The 26,650-nt window shown below is 52.5% G+C and overlaps 1 protein-coding gene across 1 annotated transcript in view; it reads left to right on the top strand.

The window, feature by feature from the left end:
* UBAC1 (UBA domain containing 1) overlaps window positions 1-26,650 on the top strand; it is a 53,658-nt gene that overhangs the window by 24,537 nt on the left and 2,471 nt on the right. Inside the window, exons 7-15 of the mRNA XM_017893003.1 lie at window positions 1-110; window positions 5,295-5,415; window positions 6,969-7,042; window positions 13,315-13,422; window positions 15,137-15,239; window positions 15,508-15,616; window positions 16,233-16,458; window positions 21,725-21,811; window positions 25,111-25,249. Of these exons, the coding sequence (XP_017748492.1) occupies window positions 1-110; window positions 5,295-5,415; window positions 6,969-7,042; window positions 13,315-13,422; window positions 15,137-15,239; window positions 15,508-15,616; window positions 16,233-16,458; window positions 21,725-21,811; window positions 25,111-25,249 (1,077 nt within the window). The remainder of the gene's footprint in view (window positions 111-5,294; window positions 5,416-6,968; window positions 7,043-13,314; window positions 13,423-15,136; window positions 15,240-15,507; window positions 15,617-16,232; window positions 16,459-21,724; window positions 21,812-25,110; window positions 25,250-26,650) is intronic.

Consider the following 26,650-nt stretch of genomic DNA (forward strand, 5'->3'; position numbering starts at 1 on the left):
CGGGCAAGGTGCTGCGGCTGCACATCTGCGCGTCCGACGGCGCCGAGTGGCTGGAGGAGGGCACCGAGGACACCTCAGTGGAGAAGCTCAAGGAGCGCTGCCTCAAGCACGTAAGGCCGGGCCCCTTCCCCGCCCCAACACCCGCCCCGGCCGCCTCCGACTGCGGACCCCACCTCAGTCCCCGAACCGCTCCGGCCTGGGGTCCGCCGCCCAGTCCGCAGCTCCCAGGCCCTCTTCTCCGGGGGTGGAGGCAGCGCCTCCTGCCCGGTTGTCCGACTCTCCCCCTTTCGGATCCCACACCTCTGGACGCTCGTCTCGGGCCTGGCCGGCCGCCCGGCGGACACCGGTCGCTAAGCGCTCGCCCGGTGCCAGCCGCCTGGCCGAGCCCTCTTCACGCCAGCCTCTTAGTTAACTCTGCAGCTACGCAGGGAGTTAGGGGCAGATCGGGAAACTGAGGCCTGGAGAGTGGAGTCGCCGACGGAGCAGGGCCTGACGACTTGCCAGCAGTTGTACCTTTTTGCTGTTGGGGTGAGGTTTTTTTCAGCAGCATCTCTGAGAGCTGAGAATTAACGTAGGCTCCTTCATTAAGAGGCCCCTTCTCCTTCCTCTTCCCCTTTCCCGCAGAGCCGGCTGCTTGAACCTCTTTTCCTGGCTGGCGCAGCCGGGCTGGCCACGGTGCCTCTTAGCTGGAGTCCCTGAAATAGTGCCGCTGCGGGACAAGGCCCCGCGCCCCTGCTTTTCTGCAGAGGTAAAATTGGTCAAGAGGGAAGGCCCAGGAGTAGGGTCTCCTGGCTGAGACACTTTTTAAAGTTTATTCACCTGAAATAGTCCTGTGTATTTAGTTCCTTAGGTTGCTGATTTTTGGCACTAGTTCTCGAGTCTCTAAAGGATTCAGTAAGGTCAGCTAAGAAGCCTGTGTGTCAGACCGACCTCCTGTCTATACTTGACATGATCTGAGGGCTTGGCAGAATTTAGGTTGAAGGAGGCTGCAGCTTTCTAGCCGCGACTCCATGTGATAAGTTACGTATCTGTGTTGACAGGTTGAGTGCCTTAGACTTGAGCTAAGTGTGGTCTCTAAGGATAAACCTCAGTTCTTACAACAGCAGCTGCTTGCATAGAGTACTTTCGAGTTGCTTTTGTGAGCATGGTTCTGTGAAGTTCTGGAACTGTCAGAGGCAGGCTTGGCAAGTCCCCGTCTGGAACGCACTGGCTGTGAACAACTGGGAGGTGCTGTCCTCAGGATTCACACCAAGGAGGGGGCTGAGCCTCCTGCGTTCAAGGGCCGGTATGTTTTGGTTGCTTTCTTGCTTTTCTTCTGGCCCAGTCTGCATGATTTCGCCGTCTGGAAACCATCGGGGCAGCACTAAGCTCCAGCCCCGGTAACTCTATGGGCATCCAGGCTGTTGGAGCCAGGCGTTGTTGCTTGCCTAGTTGCTTGTGTTTTAAAAAACCTCCGGGCTGGGCGGGGATGGCTCACACCTATAATCCCAGCATTTTGGGAGGCCGAGGCGGGCGGATCATGAGGTCAGGAGATCGAGACCATCTTGGCCAACATGGTGAAACCCCGTCTCTACTAAAATACAAAAAAATTAGCCAGGCGTGGTGGCGCGCACCTGTAATCCCAGCTACTCAGGAGGCTGAGGCAGGGGAATCACCTGAACCCGAGAGGTGGAGGTTGCAGTGAGATGAGATTGCGCCCCTGCACTCCAGCCTGGCGACAGAGCAAGACTCTGTCTCAAAACAAAAAAAAACCACAACAGACAAAAAAAATCCCACAAACTTCTCTGAGGTGCTGTATCCTCCCTGAGCCAATGCAGAAGCTCCTGGGACTGGGTTTATGTCCGCAAGTCCAGGGCCAGGCTCAGAGTGGCACCAAAACAAACTTGTGGGTTAATGGAATAGACAAAAATATCCCGTGGACCCCACACTGCACCGACATGGGACGTCACCTGCATTGGTGCGGCATTTAGTTTAACTCACTCAGGGCGCGATGCACATGGCCATCATGACATTCTTTTATGAAAGGAAATAGGAAATGAGAGCTGTTTGATCCACACATAGTCACTCATGAATTTCGGGAGCACCAGGGGTCAGTTAGGCAGCCAGTTCTGATGTGATGCTAATTATGATATTCTTGGTATTTATTACTCCATCTGATGTTGAGATGTATCATTTGGGATTTTTTGTCATTATCCTCCTTTAAACTGAGATTGTATTTCACTCTGCGGTCTCCGCAGGTGTGGAGGATCTGACTAGCAGGGGATTTCCACACCACAAGAGCCGACATAAATTTCAGGACCCCAGAGCTGAGCGTCAGAAAGGCTCCCCACCACCACATCCCATCGTGGTTCTGCAGGCAGGGCTAGAATGCATTAGTCAGAAAGGAGAACCCTCAAGTTATGTATTTGAATGTCTCTCTGGAAGCCAGTCCCTGGATGTCATCCTGCTGTAGGCAGTGAGGTCTGGTGTGTTTTAGCTTTGTTCCTCCTCGCCAGGTCCCTAGTGCGTGCTGACACCGGCATGATTTTATCCTTGCTCTTGCCCCTCTACCTGGAGGGGCATGATGTCGGCTTCTCCCCGCTGTGCTCCTGGGTGTGCATTGCTGAATCGAGGGGTTTTATGATTACAACTCTGGCTGTTGTCTTTCCCTTTTCTGTTTTGTGCAAATTGGGATCACCGTGGTGGTCTCTAGCTTCCACGGCCCTGGAATGGAGAAGCGGGCAGAGGAACCCGTCTTGTGCAACAGGTGGTTCATGAGTTTAGGAAAATCACACCTGTGGTGCAGTAGAGTTTTTGGTGTGTGTCGTAAACATTCATGAAATTCCAGCCTGGCCAACATGGCGATACCCCTTCTCTGCTGAAAATGTAAAAAATAGCCTGGCATAGTAGCGGACTCCCGTAATCCCACCTACTCAGGAGGCTGAGGCACAAGAATCACTTGAACCTGGGAAGTGGAGGTTGCAATGAATGCAGATTGTGCCACTGCACTCCAGCCTGGGTGACAGAATGAGACCCTGTCTTTAAAAAAAAAAAAAGAGTTTATGAAATTGCCAAAATAGAACACAGTACCTACTAGTAAAGCTGTTAAATTTTCCGTTTCCTAGATCGCATGAAGATGGGTCCTCAGATGACGGATTGCGTCAGGAACAAGCAGAAACCGAGTCACGGCTCTTCTGGGGAGGAGCAGGATGTAGAGGGGTGGGGGTGTGAGGGCCTCCCTCCCCCAGCGGCCTTGGTTGGGGCCTTTTTGCCGCCATACCCCAGCTTCTGCTGAGGACAAAGAAGCAGAGTGACATGGTCGTTCTAGTGCTTCCATGTTGTTCGTGGTGTGCTGGTGACATGTGGACTACAGATTTTTTGGGAATGGGTATGAGAATTATCTTGGAAAATTGCATTTCATAGTCTGTATATTCTGAACTTGACAAATGAACTAGCCTGCAAACTTTAGGATCATGAAGAAGCACCCCCAGTATTTCAGGGAGCAGAGCCATTGTCAAATCCAGAGGCACTTGAGGGGCTCTCTGCCCTGTCGTAAATGGCAGGAGTGTGTCTTCCCAGTAGCCGTGTCTCCCCTCACATCCCCTCAGCCTGGCCAGTTTTGTGTGAAGGAGTGACAGCCCCTTTTTCAAAACTGTTTTCAGTCTTGAGAGTAACAGAAAATTCCAGTTACTCTTCAAATGCCAGTGTTGTGAGGTGAAGTGTGTGCTTAGATTTTCTTTCCCAGCAAGCAGTTGTGTGTACTGGGTGTTTCAGAGCCTCTGTGGCAGCAAAGGGAGGTAGAAAGTGAGCTGCCAGCGGGGCCTCTGCCCGGCCACCTGAGACGTCCGAGGACGGCCTGTCCTGGGGTGGTGCCCCGGCCCGGCTCCAGGCTGGGCCATGCTCCTGACCCACGGGCTGAGCCCGCTACCAGGTTTAGAAAGTGCTCCTCGAGGGTTTCATCCTTTTCTGATCTTCAGGTAATTCTACCATCTAACCTCAGGGGATGTGTAAGAGCAAGAAAATAGTCAGCCTTCTCGCCGCCCAAGCTCTGAGTTCTGAAGGGTTTTCAGGCCAGGCTGTGGAAACGGTGGGTATTTAGGTGGGCACTGTTTGGTGTGCTGTGGTGTGGTGTGATGTGTCGGGCCATATGGTGCTGAGACAGATAGATAATAGGGTGGAGTCATGGAGCTCTGGGCCGACTTGGGCACGAACACGCAGGCACATGTGCCGACCTCGGTCTTCATCACGTGGCACCATTGGTGTTTGCCGTTCTTCACAAAATGGTGAGCCGACACGCATAGCCCCCGTGTCCAAAGGAAAGCAGAACTCCCGCAAGCCAGTGCCATGTGCATGAGTCAGGGACAGCTGTGCGCTGTTTTGCAGAGAGGATGCTGGCTGAATTGAGGAGCAGGATCTACCCCTGCCAGCAGTTGGCTGTGAGGTCTTCGTAATGGCAGGTTGGAAGGGGTCATAGCGTCTGCTCCAACTTCCTCCTGGAGTTTGCAGTCAGTAGCTGTCAAGATGGCTTCCCAGGTCCCCCTGAGCACTGGTCAGAGGTGGCTGTGGTGTGTGTGAGGGGATCTCCTCACTGCTGCCCATGTGTTGCCTCCCGTTCCCTGCGTGAGTGTTGCAGGGTTTCCAGGGCCCTGGTGACGGTGTGCCCCTCGGTCCCCCTTCGAGCCGCCCAGGGGTGCAGCATGGCTGCTGCTTCGTGAGCTGGGCCAAGCCGAGAGCAGTCATGCTAAGTGCCCCTCTTATCCCAGTCTCAGGGTGCAGCATGGCTGTTGCTTAGTGAGCTCGGCCAAGCCAAGAGCAGTCATGCCAAGTGCTCCTCTTATCCCAATCTCGGGCTCTCTGTGAGCCAGGCTTCTTTCTGGGCAGCCTCTTGGGCCCCTTTCTTGCATCTGTGGAAGAAAGAAAAACAACTGCCCAAAACGTAGGTAGATCTTTAGGCCATCAGAAAACGATGGATCTGCTCTTTTCATTTAAAATTATTTTCCAGATCTTTCTAGACCAAAGCAGCAATTCTGGTGGCTGTGAATTGTCAGTAGGGTGTGTGGTATGTCAGAGCTGGGAGCTTGCTTCAGGAGTAGTCTGTGGGCTGGGGATGAGCTCACTGACCCAGGGGATCTGGCGCTGTGCTGCTTCATTTGCCATCTCCTATTAGTGGGAATTGTTGAGTTTCATCTATGGTGTAATTTCTTAGCTCATAAGGAAACCCAGTAAATTCCAGGTGTGGCTTGGGATACCAGGTCCTATGTTATTAGAATTACGATTTACTTATTTTCTACCTTGAAATATCTATTTTTCCCCAGTGTGCTCATGGGAGCTTAGAAGATCCCAAAAGTATAACCCATCATAAATTAATCCACGCTGCCTCAGAGAGGGTGCTGAGTGATGCCAGGACCATCCTGGAAGAGAACATCCAGGACCAAGGTAAGGCTGCTGTGGGCGGGCGGGTTGGCATCAGGCATCGTGCGCTGCTGGGGGCGCCGGAGCCAGGAGGGGGTGGTCCACCCACAGGAGTCAGTGTTCTGAGCTTGACACGAGCACGAAAATGAGATCGACTAGAAGCATTCTGTTTTCCTTTATTAAAAGAGTTCCGTTATAGAATATCTGTGAAAAACAGCAGAAATTGAAATGGAACAAGCAGCAGACATTTGAGACGCCAAACATGAATTTTGCTTTTAGTTCTGTTTCGGAGCAAAGCGAGAGACTCCAGGGGTTCTGCAGGTTTCACCTTCGTTGTGGTGATTGTTGTCAGCATCCCAGTGCAGTGTTAGACACACACATCCATTTAATTGCTTATGGTTTTGTGTCTGGAGGCACTTGAAGAGCTAACAACAGTTTTGGTTATGTCATTCAAATAATGCCTTTAATTATGAAATTCCTTGAAGTAAGCTGTTTTGAAAATCCTGGAAGTTTTGCTAACAGATATCCACTGAGATGACCATCAAGCTCCAAGCCAGTGGGGGGATGGCCACCGTCGTGGGCTGAGGATGAGCCACATCTCAGGTTTTGACCTCCGCGGGTTAAGAGTAAACTCTCCAGCCTTACAGACTTTTTCAAAACTGAGCCAGTTAAAATGAGGGCCCTATGCAGGATTGTCAGCAATTCGTTGCACAATTATTGGGGCCATGCCGTGTGCGCCTCCTGGGCCACGGGTCACCTGGGTCTTTGTGCCAGGCCTGGGAGCTTGTACCTCAGCTAGAGCCATACAGACGTCATGAAAAAGGGAGGAAAGGCTGGTGTAGATCCTTGGTTTGGGGAGACCAAAGGAATCCCTGCTGTTTGGAGACATGGTGTTGCTCAGTCACCCAGGCTGGAGTGCAGAGGCACAGTCAGACCCACCGCTGCCGTGACCTCCTGGGCTCAAGCAATCCTCTCACCTCAGTCTCCCAAGTAGCTGGGACTGTGGGCATGTGCCACCATGTGCAGCTATTTTTTGTGTTTTTGTAAAGATGGGGTCTTGCCATGTTGTCCAGTCTGGTCTTGGACTCCTGGGCTCAAGTGATCCGCCTGCCTCGTCCTGTCAGAGTGCTGGGATTATAGGAGTGAGCCACTGCACCCAGCTGAAGCCCTGCTCTTCTTCTTCTTTTTTTCTTTTTAAGACGAAGTCTTGCTCTGTCGCCCAGGCTGGAGTGCGGTGGTGCTCAGCTCACTGCAACCTCTGCCTCCCGGGTTCAAGTGATTCTCCTGCCTCAGCCTCCTGAGTAGCTGGGATTACAGGTGTGTGCCACCACACCCGCCTAATTTTTGTATTTTTAGTAGAGACGGGGTTTCACTGTGTTGGCCAGGCTGGTCTTGAACACCTGACCTTAGGTGATTTGCCCACCTCGGCCTCCCAAAGTGCTAGGATTACAGATGGGAGCCACCGTGCCTGGCCGAACCCCTGCTGTTCTGTTCTCAGGGCATCCAGCACCCTTTATGCCGTTCTGTGGATATGAAACGATAACCAGTGTGATGGATATACATGTTGTTTTTTCTAGACGTCCTATTATTGATAACAAAGCGTGCTCCATCACCACTTCCCAAGATGGCTGAGGTTTCAGCAGAAGAAAAGGTAAATTTCAAAGTTTGCAGTTGGGGACCTTGATTGGTAGAAGTTTACATTTAAGAATTATAGGCCAGGTGCGGTGGCTCACACCTGTAATCCCAGCACTTTAGGGGGCCGAGGTGGGCAGATCACCAGGTCAGGAAATAGAGACCATCCTGGCTAACATGGTGAAACCCTGTCTCTACTGAAAAAGATTCATAAAAATGGCCGGGTGCCGCGGCTCACGCCTGTAATCCCAGCACTTTGGGAGGCCGAGGTGGGTGGATCACAAGGTCAGGAGATCAAGACCATCCTGGCCAACACCATGAAACCCCGTCTCTACTAAAAAAAAAATACAAAAAATTAGCTGGGCATGGTGGTGGGCACTTGTAGTCCCAGCTACTCGGGAGGTAGAGGTTGCAGTGAGCCGAGATCATGCCACTGCACTCCAGCCTGGCGACAGAGTGAGACTCCATCTCAAAATTAAATAAATAAATAAATAAATTTTTAAAAAGAATTATAAAGAAGTTCTCTATACTAGTTGTTCACCAACCCACACATTTGCCATTTACAGTAGATGTGGTTATAAGGGGTTCTCTCTCCTGGCAGAGCTTGTTTAGTCCATGTCAGTCTGGTCCCTGCTCACGAGACCAGCCCAGAAAACCTGCCTCTGAGTTTTTTGAGACAGACAGGAGAGTAGGGGCACATCCTGCGTGACAGTTCACTCCCGTGCTGCTGTCCGCCTTCACCTGTGTGTGCTCCCGTTCCCTCCTCTTCTGAAGCAGAAAAACAGAGGAAAGTTGGTAACCAACCACCACACGGAATAAGGGCTGCGCACGCAGAGAGTGGCTGGCGAGGGAGCACTCGCGACAAGCTCCGCCTCACACCGCACAGGCTCAGCATCCCCATCCAAAAATCCACATGCACTGCAGTCTGAAACTTTTTGAATGCCGAAATGACACTTAATGGAAGTGCTCGTTGGTGCTTTTTGAGTTTATTATTTGGAATGCAAATATTCCCAAATCTGAAAAAACCCAAAATCCGAACCAATTCTGGTCCCAGGCATTTCAGGTGGGGGATACTCAGCCTACACTCTTCATGCTGAGAGGGGCTGAGTTCTGCCTGTCTTGTCTGTTTCTTGCAAAACAGGACTGGATGTCCTTGGTGTGTACATTCACACACACATTATTGACTCATGGTCTGCGCCGTCCACTCACGTGTGTACCTTAGGAGAACCGTGCAGTGTGGTCTTTGCTGGCTACCCCAGAAGCTCACACTTTGGAAAGCTCACTGAGCAGAGGAAGATGCGTTCTGCAAGTGGCATGTCCTACCCCACAGCAGGGCCCGAACCCGTGCCGAGCGTGGAGCCTGCTGGCGAGAAGGGCAGCCACTTTCCCCTGCTGTCTTTGCATTACTCATCTCAAGGGTAGAGTTTCTTACTCATGCTTTGAGAGGCTAAGGAGAGTGTTCACCGCAGAGAAGCAGCGGGCCAAACTCTTTTGGGCTAGGTCCGTGCCTGGGAGTGCAGAAGCTATTTTTGGGTTTCTCTGGGACCATGGGTCCCCAGGAAGAGCGCCCTGGGCTTGGGTCCCCTCCTTATCTTCAGCCACACCTAGCCACGCGTGAGTGACACACAGGCTGCCGCCCCACCCATCTGTAGTGGACAGATCTGGGCCTGCCTCCGCCTGTCCCTGAGTCAGGCCTGTTTCTGGGAACTGCTGCAGGCAGCATTCACAGTTCTCAGATTACAGTTTGACTGTTGGTGTTCAGACTTCCAGGCCTGTAACTAATATAAACAGATGGGTCTGACAGTATACCCGTTGCCCCACAGCCCCTTGGATGGGTAGCTTGGAGCTAACTTGAGGAACTTACCTTTTCTCTTTAAATATTTGCAAACTGAAACATTGTAAGATGTCAATTCATATTTTTATGAATTTATTATTATTATTATTTTTGAGACGGAGTTTCGCTCTTGTTACCCAAGCTAAAGTGCAGTGGTGCGATCTCAGCTCACTGCAACTTCCGTCCTCCAGGTTCAAATGATTCTCCTGCCTCAGCCTCCTGAGTAGCTGGAATTACAGATGCGTGCCACCACGCCCGGCTAATTTTTTTTGTATTTTTGTATTTTTACAAGAAACGGGGTTTCACCATGTTGGCCAGGCTAGTCTCGAACGCCTGATCTCAGGTGATCCACCTGCCTTGGCCTCCCAAAGTGCTAGGATTACAGGCATGAGTCATCACGCCTGGCCTAAATTAATTTAGTTTTTGTTTTTGTTTCAGAGACAGGATCTCACTCTGTTGCCTAGGCCACAGTGCAGTGGTACAATCATAACTCACTGCAACCTTGACCTGGGCTTAAGCAGTCCTCCTGCCTCAGCCTCCTGAGTAGCTGGGACCACAGGTGTGTGCCACCATACCCAGCTAATTTTTGTATTTATGAATTAATTTTTAAGTCAAAGTGACGTATGTTTTTAAAAGGTCAAATAATACTACAAATCTTTTAATAAAAATTAGTAGTCTTGGCTGGGTGCAGTGGCCCACGCCTATAGTCGCAGCACTTTGGGAGGCTGAGGTGGGAGGATCACTTGAACCCAGGAATTTGAGACCAGCCTGGGCCGCATGATGAAACCCTGTCTCTACAAAAAACATAAAAAATTAGCTGGGCGTGTTGGCACAAGCCAGGCAGTGCGCATCAGGCTGGAGTGTGTGGTATGATCTCGCCTCACTGCAACTCCTGCCTCCTGAGCTTAAGTGATCCTTCTCCCTCAGCCCCAGGAGTAAAGCAACTGGGACTATAGGTGTGTGCCACCACACTTTACTAATTTTTGTATTTTTTTTTTAGACATAGGGTCTCGCCACGTTGCCCAGGCTGGTCTTGAACTCCTGGGCTCAGGTGGTCTGTTCCACCTTGGCCTCCCAAAGTGTTGGGATTACAGACGTAAGCCACCACGCCTGGCCCAACCACTCATAACTCTTGGTTTTTTTTTTTTTTTTTTTTTTTTTTTTGAGACAGAGTCTCGCTCTGTCTCTCAGGCTGGAGTGCAGTGGCGCGATCTCCGCTCACTGCAACCTCTACCTCCCAGATTCAAGTGATTCTCTTGCCTCAGCCTCCCAAGAAGCTGGGACTACAGGTGCCCACCACCACGCCGGGCTAATTTTTTTGTGTTTTTAGTAGAGACGGTGTTTCACCGTGTTCGCCAGGATGGTCTCCATCTCCTGACCTCATGATCCGCCCGCCTCGGCCTCCCAAAGTGCTGAGATTACAGGTGTGAGCCACCGCGCCCGGCCAACTCTTGTTATCTTTAACAATTCTCTTCCTGATTTCTAAATAATATGTGTATATTCTTATTCATTGAATGACCAACTTTAGTCTCTATTGACTTCTTAATGGAGAAGCTGTAGTGCCGCCCTCTCTCCTCCCTTGAGGGTTAGATCATAATGCTGGTTGAAGATCTCAGGGTTTTCATTACTATTATAATTGAAGTGTAGTTTTCAACTGTGAGCAAAATAGATTAAGATTATCCATCCTTCTCACACAACTTTGTTTTTCCTGGAATTAATACTTGCCTCTTCCTTTCGTTTGCTTGTTGAGTTTCTTATAGGCTTATCGCTGATTTTTTCATGCTCTTCCACAGAGCTGATAAAGCTTCTGGAAACATGGTCACAGATGTTAGGTCGCCGGGGCGTTCCCTTTCTCCTGGGGCTGTCCCTCCAGATCCCTCTGGCCTGTGCATGTGTCTGAGTCGCTGCCTTCCAGGCCTGCTGCACAGCCTGGCTTTCCTGCCTCTCTCCTATGGTAGAGTTTGCTAAGTCTATGCGAGTTTTCCGTTGCCACCCAACAAATTGCCACGCACGTAGCTGCTTAAAACGGTACTCGGCTTGTAGCTTGCGGTTCTGTAGGGCAGAAGTCTGGCTGGGTGAGTTCAGCTGGTTTCTGTGCTCAGGGTCTCGAGCTGAAATGAGAGTGCGGAAGGGCTGTGTTCAGGGTGCTGAAGAGCTGCCGTCCTTTCCAAGGCTGGGGAAGATTCTGATTCCAAGGTCTTCCGGCGGTTGGCAGAGTCCAGTTCCGACCCGTTTTCTTGCTGGTTGCCAGCTGGGGGCTGCTCCCAGGGCCTGGGCATGGCCTGCATTCCTACCCACACAGCCTCGTCCTCCTCCAGAGCCAGCAGCGGGATTTCTGAAGTGTCGAATCTCTCTTTCCAGAAAGAGACCCGTCACTTTTAAGGACCTGCCTGATTAGGTGAGGCCCACCAAGGATCATGCTCTTTCCCCAGAGTCGGCTGTGCCGCGTGATGTGACCTGACCCAGAGTGGAATGTGTCCTCCTGCTCATGCTCTGCAGCCACGCACGGGCAACTGTCAGGCACGGGGAGCGTGCCGCCGTCCTCGAGTTCTGCCTGCCACAGGACCAGGTGTTTTGTTCTTCTCGACCTGTCCCTTGGTCTGGTGGAGCCTGACTTCCTCTAGTGCCCGGGAGGGGAAACCGCCTTGAGGCCTCACATTCCAGCGCAGGAGCTGTGGAGGGGGCACTGCTGTGTGCAGTACATGAGGCAGCTCTGAGCCGCTCCTCCCTGCACCAGCCGAGGCCCCCCCCTTCCTCTGCTCCTTCTAGAACCTTCTGCCATCTGGTGTGCTTTAGCGTTCTGGGATGTTCCACGGTGTCTCTGCTGCAGGTCTTTTTCTCTTCGCTGTGCCTGGCACATTGACTCTGGAAATTCAGATGTTTGAGTTCTGGGAAGTTTAGTCCTGGAAAATGTCCTGAATTGGTTTTTTGATCTTGTTTTCTTTTCTCTTTCTGTAACCCTTATGAGTTGGCCAGTAGGCCTGTTTTCTGAGGGATCCCTTGCTTTATCTTCTAAAGAAGCATTCTGTAGCCTTTTTGATCTGGCTGTAACGTATTTAAATTCCTAAGCTGGTTCTCCTCCTCATTTGTCTTCTAGCGTTCTGGTGTGTTCCTCTGCGGGCCATGTGTCCTGGCTCATAAACACTGTCCTCTTCCCTGCTGGCTCCTCACTTTGTGCTGCTTTCTGTTATTCCTTTTCTTTTGTTTTCAGAGTCTCGCTGTCACTCACCCAGGCTTGAGTGCAGTGGTGTGATCTCAGCTCACCTCCCAGGTTCAAGCCATTCTCCTGCCTCAGCCTCCCGGGTAGCTGGGATTACAGGCGTGCACCAGCACACCCGGCTTATTTTTGTATTTTTATTAGACATGGGGTTTCACCATGTTGGCCATGCTGGTCTCGAACTCCTGACCTCAAGTAATCCACCTTCCTCGGCCTCCCAAAGTGCTGGGACTATAGGCGTGTGCCGCTGCACCCAGCCTGTTCCTGTTTTTATTTGGGTTTTTGTCTTTTGTGCTGGAAGCTTTCCTCAAACGTCTGGCCGGCTGTCTGTGGCTGAATGCCACCTTCCAGAGGCCTTGGATCTTGTTAGCAGTGCCTTGGGACTGGGTGGCTGCCTGGGGCACTGCCCTTTGGGTGCAGACCCTGCCATTTTGCCCCTTCCCACCTCATGGCTGTGTCTGCCCCGCCCCCCTGCTGCTGGGTCTCCCTGTCGAGGGTGCTGGGGGTGCCGCTTTCCCTCTCATGAGCCGAGGGCTTCTGGCCCGGGGTCTCAAGCCCAGCTCTCTGGGAGTTGCCAGCAGGACTGGATGGCAGGGGAGCGCAGGGCAGGGCGGGGGAGGATGGAGTCCTAGCTCCTGAGGCTCACTCGCCGTCCCCTGCCACTGATGCAGTTCTAGGAGGCTGGAAGGGTCTTGCGTCCATGCTCTGCTCTTGGCCTGAGCCTTCGTAGCTCCGCTGATCCCTCCATCCTCATCCTCTGCCGTCTTCTGAGAATGTGCTATCACTCTTCTGGTTCTGTTCCTCTCCCATCACTTTTGTTCTCGTGAGTTTCTACTGCCATAACTGCCCGTCAGGAGCTTCCAGAAGAAGCAGAGATGAGTTCGTGATTTTGGCCTCAGGGCTCAGCTGCAGCCTGGGTGGTTCTTCTGGAGTTGCCTCCCTTGCCCCAGCCCTGCCACAGCCCCCGTGTGGTTGTTGTTCTGTGACCCTTGCTCCTGCTCTGCCCCTCACCTACCGCTTCACTCTCATTTACGGCAGAGCAGATGCTGAGGACACGTCTGCTGTCCCTGGGCCTTGCCCAGAACTCTCCAGGCTCCCCCAGCTCATCAAGGAGTTTACACCTCTGGCTCCTAAAGGAGACGGAGTCTTTCCTGGGCAGAGCTCTGCTGATTCAGTTTTATCATCTTGCTTTTGGTGCTGTTACATTCATGTCTGACTTTCTGATGACTTTTCTGTGTAGAAAAAACAAGACCAGAAAGCACCAGATAAAGAGGCCATACTCCGGGCCACCGCCAACCTGCCCTCCTACAACATGGACCGGGCTGCGGTGCAGACCAACATGAGAGATGTAAGTGTCGGCCCAGAGCGGCGGCGGGCGCGTGGGGTCCCCGTGTGGGGGATTGCAGTGGGGGGTTCCCTCAGGGCGGGGCAGCAAGAGGAGATTCTCTAGGAGTATTTGGGGAAGTCAGTGAGGGGGTCTATAGGACTGCACTATTTTGCTTTTTTTCTGTAAATCAAAAATTATTTCCAAGTGACAGTTGGAAAGCCATCTGAAGGCAGGACTGGAAAGATAGATACTCTGGGAAAACGTCAGTCCGGCCCTGAGTTTGGCAAAAATGTTTAGATAGAATTCTGAACCCAAAGCGGGTGGATCACCTGAGGTCAGAAGTTCGAGACCAGCCTGGCCAACATGGTGAAACCCTGTCTCTGCTAAAAATACCAAAAATTAGCCAGGCATAGTGGTGGGCACCTGTAATCCCAGCTATTCAGGAGGCTGAGACAGGAAAATCGCTTAAACCCGGGAGGCAGAAGTTGCAGTGAGCTGAGATCGCATCATTGTACTCCAACCTGGGTAGCAAGAGCGAAACTCTGTCTCAAGGAAAAAAAAAAAAATCTGAACCCGTGAGTTATTTTGGATCAGAACGTTCTCAGTTAAAAAAGAAAAGTGGCCAGGCGCGGTGGCTCAAGCCTGTAATCCCAGCACTTTGGGAGGCCGAGACGGGCGGATCACGAGGTCAGGAGATCGAGACCATCCTGGCTAACACGGTGAAACCCCGTCTCTACTAAAAAAAACAAAAAACTAGCCGGGCGTGGTGGCGGGCGCCTGTAGTTCCAGCTACTCGGGAGGCTGAGGCAGGAGAATGATGTAAACCCAGAAATTGGAGCTTGCAGTGAGCTGAGATCCGGCCACTGCACTCCAGCCTGGGCGACAGAGCAAGACTCCGTCTCAAAAAAAAAAAAAAAAAAAAGGAAAAGTGTTCGCAGTGCTCACGTCGACGCCCCAGCAGGGGGCACGTGCTGTGCTGGGGTGGGAGGACGGCTGGCTTCCAACTTCATCCGATGCCAGTCCGACCTAAGGACGCTGCCATAAACCCTGTTTCATTTTAGGAATGAACCTCTTGGAGTCTCTTCCAGAGAGTTCTGTGCCAACCAGGGCATGGAGACTTTTCCCCAGCAGCCAGCATGTGTGTCTCCCATCCTGTGTGTGTCCAGCTCAGAGGTGTTTCTCTAGTGTGGTATCCACACCAAGGCTCACACTCGTGTGAGAGAAGGGGCAGCTGACACCTGACCTCTAGGCCCTGTAGCCAGGAGCTGTTCTGGAGGGCGTCTCTGTTCCATCCCACAGCTTGTCCTGCCTGGGGAGGACAGTGATGGCCACCGCTGTGTGGCAGGCACGCCTCCACCGGGGGCCGGCAGACTCGTGGGCGTGGAGCCTCAGATGATTCTGTTCTCTTCAGTGAACCCAGAGAGAGTCTTCAGCTTGCCCCCACCCACGCTGGCTGGACTGACGGTTTCCTCACTGGGCATAGGCTGAATATCAGGCCAGCACTGAGCGACTGTCACCAGGCGTTCGTGTCCCTTTCCACTGGCTTCATTCCCACCTTCAGGGAGGCCCTTGGCCCTGCCAATCCCCTGCCTTGCCCTCAGTTGATCCTGCTGTCTTGCAGGAAAGCAGTGTCATCTCGACTCTGAGGATCGGAGCTCCAGGACGGGAGCAAGTCATAGGTCCGAGTAGGTTTGCTGGACATTTAGAGAATTGATCTCCTTTTTTTTCACTGCAGTTCCAGACAGAACTCCGGAAGATACTGGTGTCTCTCATCGAGGTGGCGCAGAAGCTGTTAGCACTGAACCCAGATGCGGTGGAATTGTTTAAGAAGGCGAATGGTAAGAGTCAACCCTGATGCTGCATTCCAGGCGTGGGTCACTGCCTGCCTTGGGGAGCGTCTGCAGCTCCACACCCGCAGGACCAGAACCTCAGTGCTTTATGGAAGCGCTGATGAGGGCCTGGGGCCTGCCTCACCGGCAACTCCTGCTGATACGCCTGAGGGCGGGCAGGCAGAGCTCAGACAGATAATTCCTGCAAATGTTTGTGCTCAGATAAGGCCCCTGGGCCTGAGGCTGGAGCCTTCATGGCCCTGTCATCTCCCCGCAGCGATGCTGGACGAGGACGAGGATGAGCGCGTGGACGAGGCTGCCCTGCGGCAGCTCACGGAGATGGGCTTTCCGGAGAACAGAGCCACCAAGGCCCTTCAGCTGAACCAGTGCGTGGGGCCACCTCCTTCCCTGCCAGAGACACGTGGGGCCTGGTCTTGTGGGGCTCCCACCGTGGGTGACGTCCTACCCTAAACTCTTTGTTTGACTGAATCTTTTCTAATGTGGGGTTTTGAAGAGGTACCTTAAATATGTGCCTGCAAAGTGTTTTTGGGGTGAATGTGACAGAACAGTCGTTGTATCAGTTCTTTGGGCCGTTGTATGAGAACTCAAGGTGAAGCCTGTTCGTAGCAGGGACACGGCCTCTAACAGTCTTCTCAGGATTTCCGTGTGAGTCACTTTTTGTGCTTCTGTGTTCAGATCTAAAACGAATAATCCGAGATCCAGGGGCAGCCGGGGGCGCTCCATCCCTAAGCTCCCAGCAGAGACCTCCGGGTCCGCTTGCCTCTCTTAGATAGGCTTCTGTTTCTGCCCAGGGTCTCAAGGTAGTCTGAGGCAAGGACCAGAGCTTCAGTGGCACCTGTGTTCGTTCAGGTTCTCATGATAAGGGCCACCAGCTGATGCTGGAGAAGTCACTACCATAGCAGAGGCTCTTGGGAACGGACAGGAGGCGAAGGCCCCGGTCCGTTAGCCTGGGGGTGTTGGAAAGAGTCTCTTGCCTTGCAGCATGTCGGTGCCTCAGGCCATGGAGTGGCTCATTGAACATGCGGAAGACCCGACCATAGACACGCCTCTTCCAGGCCAAGCTCCCTCAGGGGCTGAGGGGGCCGCTGCAGCCACCCCTGAGGCTGCCACAGGAGCCAGCACCACCGAGGAGGAGGAGGCCAGAGATGAGCTCACGGAAATCTTCAAGAAGATCCGGAGGAAAAGGGAGTTTCGGGCCGATGCTCGGGTATGTGTTACTAGACCTGTCGCCAGGCAGAGTCGCCGTGTCTTCCCTTGAGGTGGTGCCATAGAAAGGAAGCTGGGCTGTGTGGCTGACCTTGGGCTGAGCCGGCTCTTGTCCCAGGAGAGAGAGAAACTGGGGAAGGGGTTTATAGGCGGGCCTGGGAAGTGGTGAGCCTGGGGACCACGGCCCGAGTTTCTGAGCACCCCTGTAAGTTATCCTGGCTTGAATCCAGGCACCCCAGTTTCCTCTCTATTGCCACATTCGTCACCTTTTGAAAAACAACATTTTACAGTTCCTGCTGACCACTCATGTCCACAAGCCGCCCCTGTTCGGCCGCGTCTCTGTGGGGTGGGGGTCCTGCTCGGAGACCGGGAGGGTCATCTGCTGTGGTGGGTGTCTGTGAGCAAGGGGCCGCTCAGGCTGGCCAACCGCCTCCATGGTGCTGTCTGCAGGGCTGCAGGTCCCTGCACCTGTGTGTGTGGACCTTCCTCGCCCGCACCTCATCTCCCCATTCTTCCTTCTCTCTCCTGTTCTTTGATTCGGGTCTTACTTCCTCCTTGGAAGTTTCTGTCTTCTCCGACACGCTCAGACGGCAGATCTGCTCCGTCAGGGCTTCCATCTGCATGCTCTTGTCTCACGTGTGGTGCTGATCGTTTCCCTGGGAGGTGTGACATTGTGCTGTGGCCTCACCTGCGGGGCTCATGTCTTCCATGGAGTTCCCTGTGGCCAGGCTGTAGACGCCCACCTGGGGTGATTCTGAGTTTGCTTTTGCCGGTGATGAGTGGGGCCCCTGCCCCTCATGTCCTGCAGTGTAACCCCCGGCTTCACAGCTCAGGCCTTCCCTGCACAGGGTCCCATGGAGACAAATGCTTTTCTTTGTTTCTTTTGACATTTAATTTAATTTTAAGTTCTGGGATACATATGCAGGATGTGCAGGTTTGTTCCAAAGGTAAACATGTGCCATGGTGGTTTGCTGCACGTGTCAACCTATCACCTAGGTATTAAGCCCAGCATGCATTAGCTATTTATCCTGATGCCCTCCCTCCCCCGGGTCCCCAGCAGGCCCCAGTATGTGGTGTTCCCCTCCCTGTGTCCATGTGTTCTCATTGTTCAGCTCCCACTCATGAGTGAGAACATGAGGTGCTTGGTTTTCTGTTCCTGTGTTAATTTGCTGAGAACAATGGCTTCCAGCTTTATCCGTGACCCTGCAAAGGACGTGATCTCGTTCCTTTTTATGGCTGCATAGTATTCCATGGTATGTATGTCCCATATTTTCTTTATCCAGCCTATCCAGTTTCTTTTCTTATCCATGGGCATTTGGGTTGATTCTGTATCTTTGCTATTGTGAATAGTGCTGCAGTGAACATATGTGTGCACGTATCTTTATAATAGAATGATTTCTATTATTCCTTTGGGTATATACCTAGTAATGGAATTGCGGGGTCAGATGGTATTTCTGTTTCTAGGTCTTTGAGGAATCACCACGCGTCTTCCACAATGGTTAAACTAATTTACATTCCCACCAACAGTGTAAAAGCGTTCCTGTTTCTCCACAGCTTCACCAGCGGCTGTTGTTTCTTGACTTTTTAATAATCATCATTCTGATTGGCATGAGGTGGTATCTCATTGCGGTTTTGATTTGAATTTCTCTAATGATCAGTAATGTTGATCCTTGCTCTGTTGCCCAGGCTGGATTCTTCCTGCCTCAGCCTTCTAAGTAGCTGGGACTACAGGCATGCACCCACCACGCCCAGCTAATTTTTGTGTTTTTAGTGGAGACAGGGTTTCACCATGTTGGCCAGGCTGGTCTCAAACTCCTGACCTCAAGTGATCTGCCCGCCTCGGCCTCCCAAAGTGCTGGGATTACAGGAGTAAGCCACCACGCCCAGCCAACTGTCTTCTTTTGAGAAGTGTCTGATCATGTCCTTTACCCAGTTTTTAATGGGGTTGTTTTTTTCTTGTAAATTTGTTTGTTCCATGTAGATGATGGATATTAGCCCTTTGTCAGGTGGATAGATTGTAAAAATGTTCCCTTCTGTAGGTTGTCTGTTCACTTTGATGGTCGTTTCTTTTGCTGTGCAGAAGCTCTTCAGTTTAGTTAGATCCCATTGAGACAAAGGCTTTTCTAGTCCATCTTCTCATCTTTTCATCCTCGTTTTAAGTAAGGGTCTCATTTCCCACTGTCTACCTCCCATGGGCCCAAGGCGCACGTTCTGTCTGTGTGTGGACATTAGACCCTGCACACACCCTTTCATAGAGCTAGTTTTTGGTCTCTTCCTTCTTGGTTTTTATCACTTGTGGATATCCCTTTCTTGTGAGTTTAGCTATGCATTTAAAAGTTTCTCTCTCTCTCTTTTTTTTTTTTTTTTTTTGAGACAGTTTCACTCTGTCACCCAGGCTAGAGGGTGGTGGCACAATCATGGCTTACTGCAGCCTTGACCTCCTGGGCTCAAATGATGCTACTTCAGCCTCCTGAGTAGCTCTTACAGGCACGCACCACCAAATGGGGCTAGTGTTTTAATTTCCAAAATTTTGTACAGATAGGGATCTCCCTGTGTTGCCCAGGCTGGTCTTGAACTCCTGGCCTCCCAAAGTGCTGGAATTACAGGCATGAGCCATTGTGCCCAGCCTAAAAGCATTTTTGTTTTATTTTTATCTAGCATTTCTAGGTTTAGCAGAAAGTTTGTCTCGTTGTGCTTGTCTCCTAGGGAGCCAAGTTCACATCTGATCCTGGAAGCCTGTCGGGCGGAGCGGCCACTCTCCAGCTGGGTCCCTTGTGCACTGAGGCTGGACTTTGCACTCTCCTGTGTTGTGGTGCTACACGGTCTCTTAGAGGTTGTTAGTCATATTCTTTCTTGCCGCCTTAAGCCTTTTTGTTAAATAGAGATGCTCATTCTTAACAATCTTAACGTGCTCATTTTCCTAAGATCTTCCCCATTGTCATTCCCTCCTGTCATGTCTCTGTGTCAGAATATTCCATAGAATGTCTTTGATGAAAATGGTTACAAGGTGGTCAAGGCTTGAGGGGCCAGCCTATCAGTCCTTCTACCCTTTGGTTTCTGTATGAGTCTTGAGATCAGGCAAGTATCCAGTAGGGATCGAGATATTAGCTTCGTTACCGAGAAAGGATTGGAGAGCTCTGACTTGAGGCCAAAACAGATTTGCTGCTGCCCCTCCCTTTCCAGTGGTGGACAGGATACCTGCTGGCCGGGGGTAGAGCTGACAGGGCCCGAGGTCCTGCAGCCCATGAGTGCAAGGCCCCTCTCCCATTGCTGTCCATAAGCAAGTCTGTGCCCCCATGGGCTGGGAGGGAGGGCAGGGGCTGCCAGGTGTTGCCTCAGCAGTACTGGGGCATCATTTCCTGGGCTGAGGTAGAAATGAGGGAGAGTGCTTCCTATTGAAGCTAGTGAGAAGGGCATCCTGTCCTTGAATTCAATAGATTCCAGGATATTCTATGTGACTTTGATACCAAAATATTGTACGGTGGGTTCTTCCAAAGTTCATTGTTGGAGCTCCTGGAGTTAGGATGTGGCTCAGGAAGGACCATAAATAGAAGATACGGAGTTTTTTTCTTTTTTGAGATGGAGTATCACTGTGTTGCCCAGGCTGGAGTATAGTGGTGCGATCTCGGCTCCCTGCAACCTCCACTTCCCGAGCTCAAGTGATTCTCCTGCCTCAGCCTCCCAAGTAGCTGGGATTACAGGCGTGTGCCATCACGCCCAGCTAATTTTTGTATTTTTAGTAGAGATGGGGTTTCCCCATGTTGGCCAGGCTGGTCTCAAACTCCTGACTTCAGGTGATCCTCCCGCCCTGGCCTCCCGAAGTGCTGGGATTACAAGCGTGAGCCAGTGCGCCTGGCCAGGACTTTTGAGCTGATCATGCACACCGTTTAGCTCCAGCCAGCATCCTTCCTGAGCTCTACCCCAGCTCAAGTCTTTTTCTGCCAGGTTCTCTTGGAAGCATCTGACAATGCAGTCCAGCTAGACAGGCTGCGGACATGCACGGTCCGTGGGGCGCGGTGCTGCATGAAGTCAGCCTGGGTGGTGCTGGGAGCTGTGTGGGGCCGGCACCCCTCCACTTAATGGCCTTATGGTGGCCGGAAAACTGACAAAGATGGAGAGGACTCTGGGGGCTTCAAGAGAGTGGGATCTGACCTTTCAGGGATTAGGAGAGGCCCTTGAAATTTTGATGAAGCCTTCATTTTATTTATTTATATTTTTTCAAAACGGACCCCTTTAACATTGTGTTATAAATCTCCAGAGTAAAGGACGTATTATCTTGTTACATGAATTGTGACCAGAAAATGTACGTCCTTCCCCAAAACGAATTAGTATATGTTTAGTTGTAGCTTAAGTTTTGTTCGATATTAAAATTAAAAAATTAGTTTTAGGATTTTTTTTCTAAGATAAAATCTGAATAAAACCTTTTTTCACGGATTACAATGACATTTTTGTTTCCACTGAGATTGCATTTACTGACGTGGCCTTTCTCTTTTTTTTTTTTTTTTTTTTTTGAGACGGAGTCTCGCTCTGCGGCCCAGGCTGGAGTGCAGTGGCCGGATCTCAGCTCACTGCAAGCTCCGCCTCCCGGGTTTACACCATTCTCCTGTCTCAGCCTCCGGAGTAGCTGGGACTACAGGCGCCCGCCACCTCGCCCGGCTAGTTTTTTGTATTTTTTAGTAGAGACGGGGTTTCACCGTGTTAGCCAGGATGGTCTCGATCTCCTGACCTCGTGATCCGCCCATCTCGGCCTCCCAAAGTGCTGGGATTACAGGCTTGAGCCACCGCGCCCGGCCGACGTGGCCTTTCTCTAATGCCACTTATTCTTGGGTAACAAGCCCCTCTGGGGTAAACCTGCAGTGGCTGCTGAGACAGTCTTATCCACACAGTCACTGGGACAAACCTGAAGGGGTCTGAAGTTGGCCTGACTGCCTCATGTCCACATAAGCGATGCATTTCTACCTGTCATAACCTGTGGCTTCTCCCCACAACCTGTGGCTCCCTGAAGACAAGCCTGGGAGCTGCACTGACCCCCTGGCTCTGCTAACTACAGTCATACTCTTCACTTCTTCAGCTTTAGGGTGCTGAAAACCAAGATCTGTTTCAGTAGAGCTGTGAGGAAAGAGAACATGGACGGAGAGTGTCCGCAGGGCTGTTGGGAGCACCCCCCGCGAGGGTGCCGGGGAGCAGGGCCCCCTCTCTGCATGCAGGGCACTGGTTCCTCGGCCTCCTGCCGCCCCCAGCAAGCTAACGGCTGTGCTGTCCTCTAGGCCGTCATTTCCCTGATGGAGATGGGATTCGACGAGAAGGAGGTGATAGACGCCCTCAGAGTGAACAACAACCAACAGAATGCCGCGGTGAGTGTCGGGCTGTGGTGAGTGAGTGTCGGGCTGTCGTGAGTGAGTGTTGGGCTGTGGGGAGTGTCAGGCTGTGGTGAGTGAGTGTCGGGCTGTGGTGAGTGAGTGTCAGGCTGTGGTGTTGGCTGTGGTGAGTGAGTGTTGGGCTGTGGTGAGTGTCGGCTGTGGTGAGTGAGTATCAGCTGTGGTGAGTGAGTGTTGGGCTGTGGTGAGTGAGTGTCGGGCTATGGTGAGTGTCGGCTGTGGTGAGTGAGTATCAGCTGTGGTGAGTGAGTGTCGGGCTGTGGTGAGTGATTGTCGGACTGTGGTGAGTGTCGGCTGTGGTGAGTGAGTATTGGCTGTGGTGAGTGAGTGTCGAGCTGTGGTGAGTGTCGGCTGTGGTGAGTGAGTATTGGCTGTGGTGAGTGAGTGTTGGGCTGTGGTGAGTGAGTGTTGGGCTCTGGTGAGTGTCGGGTTGTGGTGAGTGAGTGTCGGGCTGTGGTGAGTGAGTGTCGGGCTGTGGGGAGTGTTGGGGCTCTGGTGAGTGTTGGGCTGTGGTGAGTGAGTGTTGGGCTGTAGTGAGTGAGTGTTGGGCTGTGGTGAATGTCGGGCTGTGGTGAGTGTCAGCTGTGGTGAGTGTCGGGCTGTGGTGAGTGAATGTTAGGCTGTGGTGAGTGAGTGTCGGGCTCTGGTGAGTGTCAGGCTGTGGTGAGTGGTCGGCTGTGGTGAGTGAGTGTCGGGCTGTGGTGAGTGAGTGTCGGGTGGTGGTGAGTGTCGGCTGTGGTGAGTGTCAGGCTGTGGTGAGTGAGTGTCGGGCTCTGGTGAGTGTTGGGCTATGGTGAGTGTCAGGTTGTGGTGAGTGAGTGTTGGGCTGTGGTGAGTGTCGGGCTGTGGTGAGTGAGTGTTGGGCTGTGGTGAGTGTCAGGCTGTGGTGAGTGAGTGTTGGGCTGTGGTGAGTGTTGGGCTGTGGTGAGTGAGTGTTGGGCTGTGGTGAGTGAGTGTTGGGCTCTGGTGAGTGTCGGGCTGTGGTGAGTGAGTGTCGGGCTGTGGTGAGTGTTGGGGCTCTGGTGAGTGTTGGGCTGTGGTGAGTGAGTGTTGGGCTGTAGTGAGTGAGTGTTGGGCTGTGGTGAATGTCGGGCTGTGGTGAGTGTCAGCTGTGGTGAGTGTCGGGCTGTGGTGAGTGAATGTTAGGCTGTGGTGAGTGAGTGTCGGGCTCTGGTGAGTGTCAGGCTGTGGTGAGTGGTCGGCTGTGGTGAGTGAGTGTCGGGCTGTGGTGAGTGAGTGTCGGGTGGTGGTGAGTGTCGGCTGTGGTGAGTGTCAGGCTGTGGTGAGTGAGTGTCGGGCTCTGGTGAGTGTTGGGCTATGGTGAGTGTCAGGTTGTGGTGAGTGAGTGTTGGGCTGTGGTGAGTGTCGGGCTGTGGTGAGTGAGTGTTGGGCTGTGGTGAGTGTCGGGCTATGGTGAGTGAGCGTTGGGCTGTGGTGAGTGTTGGGCTGTGGTGAGTGAGTGTTGGGCTCTGGTGAGTGTCGGGCTGTGGTGAGTGAGTGTCGGGCTGTGGTGAGTGTTGGGGCTCTGGTGAGTGTTGGGCTGTGGTGAGTGAGTGTTGGGCTGTAGTGAGTGAGTGTTGGGCTGTGGTGAATGTCGGGCTGTGGTGAGTGTCAGCTGTGGTGAGTGTCGGGCTGTGGTGAGTGAATGTTAGGCTGTGGTGAGTGAGTGTCGGGCTCTGGTGAGTGTCAGGCTGTGGTGAGTGAGTGTCGGGCTGTGGTGAGTGTCGGGCTGTGGTGAGTGAGTGTCAGGCTATAGTGAGTGAGTGTCGGGCTGTGGTGAATGTCCTGTGGTGAGTGAGTGTCAGGCTGTGGTGAGTGTCAGTTGTGGTGAGTGAGTGTCGGGCTGTGGTGAGTGTCAGGCTCTGGTGAGTGTCAGGCTGTGGTGAGTGTTGGGCTGTGGTGAGTGAGTGTCGGGCTGTGGTGAGTGAGTGTTGGGCTGTGGTGAGTGTTGGGCTGTAGTGAGTGAGTGTCGACTGTAGTGAGTGAGTGTCGGGCTGTGGTGAGTGTTGGGCTGTAGTGAGCGTCGACTAGTGAGTGTCAGGCTGTGGTGTTGGGCTGTAGTGAGTGAGTGTCGACTGTAGTGAGTGTCGGGCTGTGGTGAGTGTTGGGCTCTGGTGAGTGTCGACTGTAGTGAGTGAATGTCAGGCTGTGGTGAGTGTTGGGCTGTAGTGAGTGACTGTTGACTGTAGTGAGTGTCGGCTGTAGTGCGTGTCAGGCTGGGTGAGTGCTGGGAGCCTCACTCATGAGTGCCCCGGGCATGGTAGAGGCGATGTGTTTGTCTACTTTCACATGCAGCCGGCTATGTGGTTCTTTAAGTGAGACAATAGGATAGATGGCGCAAACAGTAAAAAATTTAAAAATACAGAATTCTAGGCTTTGTCTTTTTAAAAGGGTGCCTTATATGTACCTATTTTATGGGTGGGTAATTTGTTCATTTATCTTTTTTTTTTTTTTTTTATTTTTTTGGAATCAGAGTCTCACTCTGTCCCCTAGGCTGGAATGCAGCAGTGTGATCACACTCACTGCAGCCTCGACCTCCTGGGCTCAAGCGATCCTTCCGCCTCAGCCTCCTGAGTAGCTGGGACCACAGGCACACACCACCATGCCCAGCTAATTGATTTTAGTTTTTTAGAGGTGAGATCTCCTTTGTTGCCCAGGCCGATCTTGAATTCCTGGCTTCAATCGATCCTCCTGCTTTGGCTTCCGAAGTGCTGGGATTACATGCATGAGCCACCACACCCAGCCCATTTATCTGGTTAAACTGGCTCTTTAAGAATGATTCCTGTCCTGTGCCCGTGTGCCAGCTGTGCTGATGGAGCTGTGCCTGGGGAGGGCCCTGTGGTGGCCGACACCCCCCACCATCCCCCATGCCAGTGGAGTTGGTGGCTCACACCTCCAAGACAGAGATGAGGAGCCTGTGTCCTCATGGCTCCAGCACTACTGACTGTCCATAACAGGACCACAGGCAAGCTGGGCACTTGGTACATTTGTTAATTACTTTTCCAGCACTTTTGGGTGGGCCATGCTGGCCCAGGTAGCTGGGGAAGCGGCAGCAGTCAGTGATCTGCAATGCCAGCGTCTGCAGAGAAAAGCAGACTAGCTCTTCCTTCTCAGTCTGGCCTGGTCTGATGTGCACAGCAGTGAATCCAGACTGGGCTTGTCTTCATGGTAGGGTCCCTTCCAGTGAGATCAGCCTCGGGGGCTCAATAGAAAGGTGGCGTCTTGCAGAGGCACTGAAGGTGGTAACAGTGGCATTGATGCTCTTGGCTTTGCAGTGCGAGTGGCTGCTGGGGGACCGGAAGCCCTCTCCGGAGGAGCTGGACAAGGGCATCGACCCCGACAGTCCTCTCTTTCAGGCCATCCTGGATAACCCAGTGGTGCAGCTGGGCCTCACCAACCCAAAAACATTGCTAGGTATGTGCGCCTTCTTTATGCTAAGTCGTGGGTCGGGGAGGCTGGCTGGTTCCCTCGTAGGCCGTGTGGGTGCTGTGGAGGCAACGCGGAGGATCCAGCACTGAGGATCGCCATGCGCTGGCAGCACGTCCTGCCATGCAGGTTGGCATCCTGCGGGTGTAGCTCTGCTACGTCACCATGGAGCCCACAGGTCAGGTTCTGATCGTGGTGTGACTGTCTCCTGCACGATGACTCTGACACAGGCTTCAGAAAGCCAGTGCCAGTGGCTTTCCGAGGGCCAGCAGGGTGGAGACCACACCAGCAGCTTAGGAACTCACATGAGAACAAGGCGTGGTGTGGGCTTTTGCTCTTACTATTCCTCAGGGTCTTCGATGGCAATTGTTTATTTTTATTGTCAGATACCTACATGCAAAAGTGTATATGATGTTGTAACTTTAAAGAAGGATAAAACTAATAGCCGTGTATCTGCCATTCAGCTCTGGGCCTGGGGTGCCCCCCTACGCACCTCATCCCTCCCTCCAGCCTGGCTGTCGCCGTGGCCGCGGCTTACGTCTCTGCTTCCCTGTAGAGTTTTGCCATATTTGTGTCTCCTCAAACAATCTCTCATTTGTTACTACCTTTGTGTAAGTAGAATCACGTTTTAAGCAGGGCTCTGTGACTGACTGACTGCGTTCTTTGTGGGGGTTGTGGAGTATTTTGTTGATGGAAGGCACCGGGAATCCAGGGGTCATTGGGTTGTCTGCATGTGGTGCCACTCCTGATGTTCCCCCCTTTTTTTTTATTTTTTGAGACAGCGCCTCCCCTTGTCACCCAGGCTGGCATGTAATGGCGTGATCTCGGCTCACTGCAACCTCCGCCTCCCAGGTTCAAGCAATTCTCCTGCCTCAGCCTCCTGAGAACCTGGGATTATAGGCGTGCATTACCACGCCTGGCTAATTTTTTGTATTTTAGTAGAGTCGGGTTTCACCATGTTGGCCAGGCTGGTCTTGAACTCCTGACCTCATGATCCACCCGCCTCGGCCTCCCAAAGTGCTGAGATTACAGACCTCTTGGTCCCCAGGAGCCGAGTTCCGGGATGTTGGGAGGGCCTTTACCACCCAAGCAGGCTGGAAGTGTCTCTGGAAGCTGTGATGGCCGTGCCCTGATCTTGAGGGCTGGCCTTCTTTCAGAAGTGTATTGGCTGTCAGTAGAACCTTGGCCGTGAGAGACCTTCCGCTCAGTGTTTGGCCTTCTTTTCTCTTGGATTGTTTTCTTTTATTTTTTTTTTGAGACGGAGTCTCGCTCTGTCGCCCAGGCTGGAGTGCAGTGGCCGGATCTCGGCTCACTGCAAGCTCCGCCTCCCGGGTTCACGCCATTCTCCCGCCTCAGCCTCCCGAGTAGCTGGGACTACAGGCGCCCGCC

This window comes from Rhinopithecus bieti, unplaced genomic scaffold (assembly GCF_001698545.2).
Source record: "Rhinopithecus bieti isolate Rb0 unplaced genomic scaffold, ASM169854v2 scaffold_23276, whole genome shotgun sequence".
In the NCBI taxonomy this organism is placed as follows: Eukaryota; Metazoa; Chordata; class Mammalia; order Primates; family Cercopithecidae; genus Rhinopithecus; species Rhinopithecus bieti.